Here is an 11,019-nt window from a genome sequence, read left to right as displayed (position 1 = left end):
GCTGTGGCTCAAGTGGTAGAGCACTAGCCTTGAGCTGAAGAGCTGAGGGACAGCGCCCAGGCCCAGAGTTCTAGCCTCACCACGGGACCCAAAAAAAAAAAGCACAGGACCAGGTATCAGTGGTTTATACCTATAAGCCTAGCTACTCGGGAATCTGACATTTGAGGACCAACAGGAAAGTCCATGAGACTCTTTATTTCCAGTTAACTACCAAAAAAGCTGGAAGTCGAGCTGTGGCTAGCCTTGAACAAAGAAGCTCAGAACAGCACCCAGGCTCCAAGTTCAGGCCCTGAGTTCAAGTTCTAGAACCTAGCACACACAAAAAAAGGCATCATTGTCATGTCATTTCCATACACTGTACTTTGTCTTACAGATCTGTCTGAGGCAAACATAAAAATTACCTATCTCACTAGGCATGATGGTGCACAACTGTAATCCCATCACTTGGGATGCTGAGGCAGGAAAATTGCAAGTTTGAGGCCAGACTGAGCTATATAGTGAGAGATCCTGGCTCAAAAAAGAAAAAAATTGGGCTGGGAAGGTGGCTCAGTGGTAGAGTGCTTGCCTCGCATGCACGAAGCCCTGGGTTCGATTCCTCAGCACCACATAAGCAGAAAAAGCCAGAAGTGGCGCTGTGGCTCCAGTGGTATAGCACTAGCCTTGAGCTGAAGAGCTGAGGGACAGTGCCCAGGCCCAGAGTTCAGGCCCCATGACTGGCAAAAAAAGAAAAAGAAATTCTATCTGGAGTCAAAAGCCTTTGAGGAGTCATTAGTAACCTCTACATCATTTGTTCTAGGAAGAGTTGGAAGAACATTTTTGTATTCACAAGAACAGAAGGATGAAGCTGCCTTTTACTTTGATGCTGATTCACTTGCTTTTGACATGGGAAATGAGCCTGTTACCACCGTGCACCAACCCACCAAACGAGTAGAATTGACTCCACAAGACGTGAAAGATGCCCACTGGTTTTATGATACCCCTGGAATTACAAAAGAAAATTGTGTATGTATTTAGCTTCTTTTAGAAACATTTTTTCCTGTCAACTGCAGAAACACCTATTGGCAGAAAGCAAAGAAGTATACTTCCATTGTAGCTTCAGTTATGATGCATTCATAAAAGCAGTTCAGGGATGAATCCATATACCCATAATTTTTGTATTCATTTGATACACTTCACTGCAGGCTAGTCTACTTGTGTATAGTTGTTACCTTAGAAAGACCTTTACAGTATCTTTGAGTTCAAGTTTTGAAGAAATGGTATCACTGAAGTCTAGTTTCCTATTCTATACTGAATTTCTTGTTTTTTGTTTTTGTTTTTTTTGGTTGTAGGGCTTGAACTCTGAGCCTGGGTGCTGTCCCTCAGCTCTTCAGCTCAAACCTAGTGCTCTACCACTTGAGCCACAGCACCACTTCCGCTTTTCTGGTGGTTAATTGGAGCTAAGAGTCTCATGGACTTTCCTGCCTGGGCTGGCTTTGAACCGCGATCCTCGGATCTCAGCATCCTGAGTAGCTAGGATTACAGGCGTGAGCCACCGGTGCCAGGCTTATACTGAATTTCTTTCCAAGCATCTCCATCATAAAGTCATCTAGCTTGAACTAAAAGAGTGACTTACTAACTGGAACAACGTCACATGACCTCCCAAAGTATCCCATTTGGTCTTCCTAGTCGTATTGCACTCATTTCTCTCTAACTGATATTTGTTCTTGAAAATTATATGAAAGGGCTGGGAAGGTGGCTCAGTGGTAGAGTGCTTGCCTTGCATGCATGAGGCGCTGGGTTTGATTCCTCAGTACCACATAAGCAGAAAAAGCTGGAAGTGGTACATGGTGCTGTGGCTCAAGTGGTAGAGTAGTAGCCTTGAGCTGAAGAGCTGAGGACAGCATCTGGGCCCAGAGTTCAAGCCTAGGACTGGAAAAAAAAAAAATCCTGTATGAAAAGGACATAGAACCTATTTGTCTTGGCCAGACCTCAAACTGTTTTAGACCTCAAAATATTTTAAAGTATATCAGGTAAGTATAATTTAGAATAGGATCAATTCCTTCTTGCCTTATGCATCTTTTCAGTTCAGTTGCAAGATCTCATAGATAACCAATTTTGTCTTGTAAAATTTAGCCTGTATCCTCTTGTTATATACTTATTAAGTCTCATACCTTCATATTTGCAGTTTGGATTTTTACCCAAGGCATTGATTGACTCAAGTGTGTTTATTATTGCCCTCAAGAATAACTGTTGGTGCTCTATCTTTCTCCTTAGCTATCTATAAATACAGAGTGACTAGCTGCTTTCTAATGTCTTATCACTACTTCACCAGTTAAATCATCCCCTTCATTTAGTCAGAGATAGCAATTACTTTACTCTTGAGAAATAGTTGGGTCAGAAAGGCAAAAGTGGAAAATTTATTCTAGCCAGAAAAATGATACTTACAAGTGTGAGGATATAAAATGTCTCTCATGGCCTAGGGATGCTTCTCTGTGACAGAATATGTTCCCAGCACATGTACAGTTGCCCTGGGTTACAGCCCTAAACACTAAGGAAAAAGAGTTCCTCATCATAGATAATATACTTCTGTGTCGCTGCGGATATATTTATTTGATGCCTAGAACAGTATCTCCCAAATGGAACCAACAAACTATTATAAAATGGAAGCATTAGATGTTTCAGTTTTAAATAAGTGAGTCAGACAGGAGTGAATCACACCTGTAATCTTGTCTACTCAGGAGGCTGAGATCTGAGGATTGAAGATTTGAAACCAGCCCAGGCAGGAAAATCTATGAAAGTCTTATCTCTAGTTAACCACCAAAAAGCTGGAGATGGAGCTGTGACATAAGTGTTAGAGTGCCATCATTGAGTGAAAAAGCTAAAGCACAGAACCTACGCCCTGAATTCAAGTCCAATACTGGCATCAAAAAGAAAGAAAGGGAGCCAGATGCTGGTGGCTCACACCTGTAATCCTAGCTGAGATTTGGAGGATTGCAATTCAAAGCCAGGCTGGGCAGGAAAGTCCATGAGACTGTTGAGTTAACCACCAGAAAACCAGAAGTGGTTCTGTAGCTCCAGAATGTTAGAGCCAGGCCTTCAGTTCAAACCCTATGACATACAAAAACAAAGAAACAGGAAGCTAGATATGACACTATTGTCAGAAAGAAAAAATATTTGCATCCTTTTATATATAAGTTGAGTATCCCTCATCTGAAATGCCTGGGAGCAAAGTGTCTGTTTTAGGTGTTTGGGGGTTTTGTTTTGTTGCAGTGCTAGAGAATGAACCTAGCTTCTTTTTTCTTGTTTTATGTTTTTTTTTAATCAGTCATGGGGCTTGAACTCGGCCTGGGCATGTCCCTCAGCTCTTCAGCCCAAGGCTAGCAGTCTACTACTTGAGCTGCAGGGCCACTTACGGTTTTCTGGTGGTTTATTGGAGATAAGAGTCTCATGGATTTTTGCTGCCAAGGCTGGCTTTGAACCACGATCCTCAGATCTCAGCCTCCTGAGTAGCTAGGATTACAGGCATGAGCCATTGGCACCCGGCTGTCCCTTTTTGAGCCATAGCTCTACTTCTGGCTTTTTTTATTTCTGGTTAATTGGAGATAAGAGTCTCACGAACTTTCTTTCCCAGGCTGGCTTCATACCATGATTCTCATATCTCAGCCTCCTAAATAGCTAGGATTACAGGTGTGAGCCACAGTGCTTTTTCATTTTTAGCCAGATTTTTTTTTCCCCTTATATCTTACCCAAGCTTTGTAATTCTTCTCTTTCTTTTCTTCTTTTTGTTTTGTTTTGTTTTTGGGTCCAGTTGTGGGGCCTGAACTCTGGGCCTGGGCACTGTCCCTCAGCTCTTCAGCTCAAGGCTAGCGCTCTACCACTTGAGCCACAGTGCCACTTCCGGCTTTTTTCTTTTTGCTTATGTGGTGCTGAGGGATCGAACCCAGGGCCTCATGCATTCAAGGCAAGCGCTCTACCACTGAGCCACCTTCCCGGCCACTCTTTCTTTTCTTCTTGCTCCAGTCTCTTTAAAAACTTCATCCTTGGGGCTGGGAAGGTGGCTCAGTGGTAGAGTGCTTGCCCTGCATGCATGAGGCCCTGGATTCGATTCCTCAGCACCACATAAGCAGAAAAAGCTGGAAGTGGTGCTGTGGCTCAAGTGGTAGAACACTAGCCTTGAGCTGAAGAGCTGAGGGACAGTGCCCAGGCTTAGAGTTCAGGCACCATGACTAGCAAAAAAAAAACAAAAAACTTCATCCTTGACCCAGCGTCAGTGACTCATGCCTGTATCCTAGCTGCTCAAGAGGCTGTGATCTGAAGTTCACACTTCAAAGCTAGTCTGGGCAGGAAAGTTTGTGAGATTCTTTTTTCCAGTTAACCACCAGAAAACCAGAATTGTAGTTCAAGTGCTAGCCTTGAGCTGAAGAACTGAGGATAGCGCCCAGGCCCAGAGTTCAAGCCCCATGACCAACCAAAAAAAAAAAAGAAAAGAAAAGAATCCTTGGGCTGCAAACATGGCTCAAGTGACAGTGTCTGTCTAACAAGTTCAAGGCCTAAATTCAAACTCCTTCCCCATGGAGTTGGAGACATGGCTCAGATGGTATAGCACCAGCCAGTGAACAAAAGCATTAGATACTGCATCCAAGTCCTTCCTAAGGGTGGAGGAGGAATTTTTTTGCCTACAAGCTAAAGAATTCAAAACTTTCTAAGAATAACTTTTCCTATGTTTGTTCTTCTAATTAAATTTTTATTATCTAAAGATAATTAAAGGAGTTGCCCTTCAACAAATCACTTTATAAGTATAGTGCATCTTAATCTTAATCAATACCACCCCTTTCATCACTCTCCTTTTATTCCTAACCCAACCTATCTTTTATGTATTTTGTGGTTGGATTTTGTTCATTCAGGTTTTGTTTGGTTGAATATTCTGGAGGAATAAGAATACTAGAGTCAGAATTTAGAAGAGGGTTCAAATATTGACCTGCTCCTTCAATAGAGTGACCATTTTGTATGTGATGGCCCATACTTGAGCACTAAAATATGAGATCACAGATTCCATTACTTGAAGCTGCAGACTACTTCCCTGATACCCAGCAGCCATGTATTCTCACTCTTTTAAAATTCACGCCAGTTTTAACATGATACAGCTACCACAGGAAAGTCTTATACAACTATGAAGTTGGCCACTACTTCATGCATGAAGAAACAATAGTAAATTGGGTTAATTTAGACAGAACATATAAATTTTACGTGAGGCTGACAGAAATTGGTTATTTGTGAAACCTAGAATACTTTCTTCATCACTATTTTCCAAGGAAATAACAAAATTTTCAGTAAGATATTCTCTAATAAAATAATGTCATTTGCTTCACAGATTTTAAATCTACTATCAGAAAAAGAGATAGACATTGTTTTGCCAACACATTCTATTGTTCCAAGAACTTTTGTGCTTAAACCAGGAATGGTCCTGTTTCTGGGTGCTATAGGCCGCATTGATTTCCTGCAGGTAAGAAAAATCTGTACCATTAAAAAGTGATTAAGGGGCTGAGAATGTGGCTTAATGGTAGTGTGCTTGCCTAGCATGCATGAAGCCCTAGTACCACATAAAGAGAAGAAGCCAAAAGTGGTGCTGTGGCTCAGTGGTAAATTACTAGCCTTGAGCAAAAGAAGCTCAAGGGCAGTGCCCGGCCCTTAGTTCAAGTCCCAGCACTGGGGGAAAAAAAAAAGTTCAGCCAGGCACTAGTGGCTCACACCTGTAATCCTAGCTACTCAGGAGGCTGAGATCTGAGAATCAAGGTTCAAACCAGTCCAGGCAGGAAAGTCCATGAGACTCTTCACTAAACCACCAGAAAACAGGAAATGGCACTGTGGCTCAAGTGGTAGAGTGCTAGCCTTGAGCTGAAATGCTCGGGGACAGCACGCAGGCCCAGAGTTCAAGTTCCATGACTATCAACAAAATAAAAAGTTTGGGCTGGGAAGGTGGCTCAGTGGTAGAGTGCTTGCCTTGCATGCATGAGGCTCTGGGTTCCATTCCTCAGCACCACACAAGCAGAAAAAGCCAGAAGTGGTGCTGTGGCTCAAGTGGTAGAGTGCTAGCCTTGAGCTGAAGAGCTGAGGACAGCGCCCAGGCCCAGAGTTCCGGCCCCATAACCGACCAAAAAAAAAAAAAAAAGTACATAAATTTTTTTTCATTTTTAGAAAAATAACCTCAATATGTAGCCTAGACTGGCCTCAAACATGATCCTCCTGCCTCTGCCGCCACAATAATGGAGTAATAGGCTGTACTACATTCATCACTTGTTAATATTTTAAACCTAACTTTACACAAAGCCACTTAAAAGTCTTAATAATAGATGTTCTTAATAATAGATGTACTCGGGGCTGGGAAGGTGGCCCAGTGGTAGAGCGCATGCCTTGCATGCCAGAGGCCCTGGGTTTGATTCCTCAGCACCACATAAGAAAAAAAGAAAAAAGCCAGAAGTGGCGCTGTGGCTCAAGTGGTAGAGCGCTAGCCTTGAGCTGAAGAGCTGAGGGATAGTGCCCAGGCCCAGAGTTCAGGCCCCATGACCAGACCCAAAAAAACAAACAAACAAAATAATAGATGTACTCTTTGTTGTTATTTTGTTCTTTTAGTAGCACATGCTGGCCTCAGACATGTTCCATTTAGCCTCCAGAATGCTGGAATTATAATTATGAATCACCATGCCCATTTGCTTTGAGATTTTTTTTTTTTTTTGTCTGTCATGGGGCTTGAACTCTGGCCTTAGGCACTGTTCCTGCGCTCTTCAGCTCAAGGCGAGCTCTCTACCACTTGAGCCACAGCGCCACTTCCGGTTTTCTAGTGTTTATTGGAGATAAGAGTCTCATGGACTTTCCTGCCCGGGCTGGCTCTGAACTGAGATCCTCAGATCTCAGCCTCCTGAGTAGCTAGGATTGCGGGAGTGCGCCACCAGCACCCGGCTTGGATTTTTTTTTTTTAGTACCAAGAAGTCACAGAAATGACACTGAGGTTCAAGTGGTAGAGCATTAACCTGTAGAACAAAGAGGGTCAGGGACAGCACCCAGGTCCTGAGTTCAACCTCCAGGACCAGCAAAAAAAAAAAAAAAATCCCTCAAGAAGTCTGGAGCCATCACAGTTTTAGAGTTTAATGAATTATTAAAATTAACTACTTCTGTATCATGCCCTATTTTTTAGACATGAACATAGTTTGACAATAGCTGCGGCCAAGCAGTACTTACAAAGAAAGCTTGATTTGGTTTCTCACTTTTTATTATTGTACCTTAAATTGTATGGGTTTTCCAGGTTTTCTTCTGTAATATGTTCTTCTTTCTTAAGGGAAATCAGTCTGCTTGGTTTACAGTTGTGGCGTCCAATTACCTCCCGGTGCATATTACTTCCTTGGACAAGGCAGATGCTATATATAAGAAGCATGCAGGTTATACATTACTCCAGGTAAGATAGCAGGACTTGATGATTGCATGGTTCTAGTGGATATGCTTGTGATAGTCTCTTTGCCCTGCCTGTGTTATAAATCAATCAGCTAGCCCAACCTCATCTCGCTCTCTTTAAGGATGCTGGCTATAAAACAAAATAGGCTCTATAGGAAAGGAATGTTGGTTTGGACTGATCCAAGAAATGCTAGAGTTTTATCTAAACTATCCTGTCCAATATAGTAGGCACTCGCCAGGTATCTTATGACATATCTAAATTTAAGTACGCTAGTTATAATTAAGTGAAATTTAAGATGTGATTCCTCAGTTACATTAGCAACTTTTCAAAAGCTCATCATTGCAGAAAGTTTTATTAACTATTGCTGTATGAAGAGAAGGTACAGATTTGTTGCAGCTGGAGAATGCCCCTAGCATCTAGTTGGTGAGATCCACAGATGCTAAATCTGTAATGGGCTGGAGAAGCCCTCACAACAATAACCTGGTTGAGAAAATGGAAAAAGCTTCATAGAAAAGCTTTCCTAACACAGGAACATTTGTCAAAAACAGAAATTCAGCTGAGTGCTCATGGCTCACACCTGTAATCCTAGTTACTTACAAGGCTGAGATCTAAGGATGTTGGTTCAAAGCCAGCCCAGGCAGGAATGTCCATGAGACTTTAATCTCCAATAAACCACCAGAAAACCAGACGTGGCACTGTGGCTCAAGTGGTCGAGCACCAGCCTTGAGCTGAAGAGCCCAGGGACAGCTCCCAAGACCCACGACTGACCAAAAAAAAAAAAAGTAGAAGTCAGATCTTGTGTTATTTATGGTCTTTGATTTGTAGAGGGAATTTAACTGTCCTATATGTAAAGCCCAGTTGAGGACTATAAAGCACACTTATCCTGTCAGCAGATGATTGCCAAGTCCATCTCAACATGTGGTCCTTGGCCAGCACATTACAGAGCTCCCATACTCTTCCCAAAAGATGCATGCTTTTTTGTTGTTGTTGTTGTTGTTTGTTGGGTTGTTTTGTTTTTGGCCATGGGGCTTGAACTCAGAGCCTGGGTGCTGTCCCTGAACACTTTTGCTCAAGGCTAGTGGTCTACCACTTTGAGCCATGGGGCTGCTTCCAGTTTTCTGATGGTTAATTGGTGATGAGTCTCACAAACTTTCCTTCCTGGGCTGGCTTTGAACTGCGATCCTCGACTTCAGCCTCCTGAGTAGCTAGGATTTGTAGGCATGAGCCACCAACACCCTGCTAAAATGAATTTAAAAGCATTTTAATCCGGGAGCTAGTGGCTCACGCCGTAATCCTAGCTGCTCAGGAGGCTGAGATCTGAGAATCACGCTTCAAAGCCAGCCCGTGCAGTAAAGTCCATGATACTCTTATCACCAATTAACCACCAGAAAAACTGAAAGTGGCGAACATGCAAACATCTCCATTTTATTTCACTGGAAGGTTCCAATGGGTGGAGAAGAACGAATGGCTGAATTTCCTCCTCTTGTTGCTGAAGACATTACATTAAAAGAAGGACTTGGTGAATCTGAAGCAGTGGCTGACATCAAATTTTCCTCTGCAGGTAATTTTAAATTTGGTTTTGGAAATAAACTATATAGCCCAGGATGACCTCAAACTAGAGACCTCCTAGCTGACCTAGTGTTGAGATTAGAGGGGTGCATCATCCATGCCTAGCTTAATTTGCTTTGTTGTTTTGTTTTGTTTTTGTCAGTCATGGGGCTTGAACTCAGCCTGGGCACTGTCCCTCAGCTCTTCAGCTCAAGGCTAGTGCTCTACCACTTGTGCTACAATGCCACTTCCGGTTTTCTGGTGGTTTATTGGAGAGTTTCACGGACTTTCCTGCCCGGGCTGGCTTTGAACCGCAATCCTCAGATCTCAGCCTCCTGAGTAGCTAGGATTATAGGCGCGAGCCACCAGTACTGGGCCTTAATTTGCTTTTTAAAAAATAAGATTACAGGTTGCGGGGTATGGGTGGCACAGGAATGAACAGAGGAGGGATGAGCAAATGTAGTCACATTTATATTCAATGTACACTGTACAAAAAATGAACTATGTAAAGAGGGTAGGGATGAGAGGCGAAAATGTAGAACAAAGGAAGGAGTGACATTGACCAGGAAGCATTGTACTCATAACCTGACTTACAGGATTATAACCACTTCATACAACTACTCAATAATGGTAATTTTTTTTGGGGGGGAGAGGGGATCCAGTCGTGGGGCCTGAATTCTGGGCCTGGGCGCTGTCCTCAGCTCTTCAGCTCAAGGCTAGCGCTCTACCACTTGAGCCACAGCACCACTTCTGGCTTTTTTTCTTTTTGTTTATGTGGTGCTAAGGAATCGAACCCAGGGCCTCATGCATGCAAGGCAAGCGCTCTACCACTGAGCCACCTTCCCAGCAATAATGGTAATTTTTTTTAAAGGGAGATTATAGCTGGGCACTGGTTGCTCATACCTGTAATTCTAGCTATTCAGAAGGTTGAGATCCAACAATCAAGGCTCAAAGTCAGGCCAGGCAGGTGAAACTCCTTAACTCCAAATAACTCCAAAAAAAAAAAAAAGCAACAAGTGGAGCTGTAGCTCAAGTAGTAGGTCACTAACCCTGAGCAAAAATTTCAGACAGTGCCAGGCCTCGAGTTCAAGCCCCAGGGCACACACGCGCGCGTGCGCACGCGCACACACACACACACACACACACACACACGATTATTGAACACTGGTGGCTCATGCCTAAAATCTTAACTATTCAGGAGAATGAGATCTGAGGATCCCGGCTCAAAGTTAGCCCAGGCAGGAAAGTCAAGTCCATAGGATTCTTATCTCCAATCAACCAAAAAGCTCAAAGTGGAGGCATGGCTCAAGTGGTAAAGTAGCCAGCCAAGAGCAAAAATGCTTCTCGAGAGTGTGAGGAGCCGGGTGCTGGTGGCTCTCCCCTGTAATCCTCGCTACTCAGGGGGCTGAGATCTGAGGATCACAGTTCAAAGTCAGCTTGGGCAGGAAAGTCCAAGAAACTCTTTTATTTCGAATAAACCATCAGAAAACCTGAAGTTGGCGCCGTGACTCAAATGGTCGAGCACTAGCCTTGAGCTGAAGAGCTGAGGGACAGCACCCAGGCCCAGAGTTCAAGCCCCACGACCGACAAAAAAAAAGTGTGAGGTTCTAGGTGTAAGCCCCAGTATCTGCAGAAGGAAGAAAGGAAGTAAAGGAAAAAGGGAAGGATGGGGAGAAAAGAGAAAAGTGAAAAATGTGTAATAGTCTTAATTCATTGCTGTATTTTGAGGTTTGATGTTTATAGCAAACTAGTGGCTAACAGCATTTTGTTCTCTGTCGGATACTTCCCAGGCTGGGTTGCAGTGACACCTCATTTTGAAGACAGACTGCATCTCCGGGTCTACACACCTCAAGGAACAGTCCTGACAGTCCGACCCCCTCTCTTGCCATATATTGTTAACATCAAAGGACACCGCATTAAGAGAAGTGTGGCCTACAAAACCAAGAGGCCTCCTTCCCTTCTATACAACCTGCAGAAAAAGAAAAAGTGACAGATGTCGGAGGTTATATTCAGAATATGTTGATATTGAAATTGTACTAATAATA

General features: G+C 43.2%; 1 protein-coding gene across 1 annotated transcript in view; it reads left to right on the top strand.

Moving 5' to 3' along the window:
• Positions 1-11,019, top strand: part of Noa1 (nitric oxide associated 1) — a 15,092-nt gene extending 4,073 nt beyond the window's left edge. Inside the window, exons 2-6 of the mRNA XM_013008929.1 lie at positions 797-1,002; positions 5,351-5,482; positions 7,313-7,429; positions 8,867-8,987; positions 10,765-11,019. Of these exons, the coding sequence (XP_012864383.1) occupies positions 797-1,002; positions 5,351-5,482; positions 7,313-7,429; positions 8,867-8,987; positions 10,765-10,964 (776 nt within the window). The 3' untranslated portion in view covers positions 10,965-11,019. The remainder of the gene's footprint in view (positions 1-796; positions 1,003-5,350; positions 5,483-7,312; positions 7,430-8,866; positions 8,988-10,764) is intronic.

This window comes from Dipodomys ordii, unplaced genomic scaffold (genome assembly GCF_000151885.1).
Source record: "Dipodomys ordii isolate 6190 unplaced genomic scaffold, Dord_2.0 Scaffold8, whole genome shotgun sequence".
Taxonomy (NCBI): Eukaryota; Metazoa; Chordata; class Mammalia; order Rodentia; family Heteromyidae; genus Dipodomys; species Dipodomys ordii.
The sequence above is the reverse complement of the archived record's forward strand: the minus strand, read 5'-3'. Positions and strand labels throughout refer to the sequence as shown.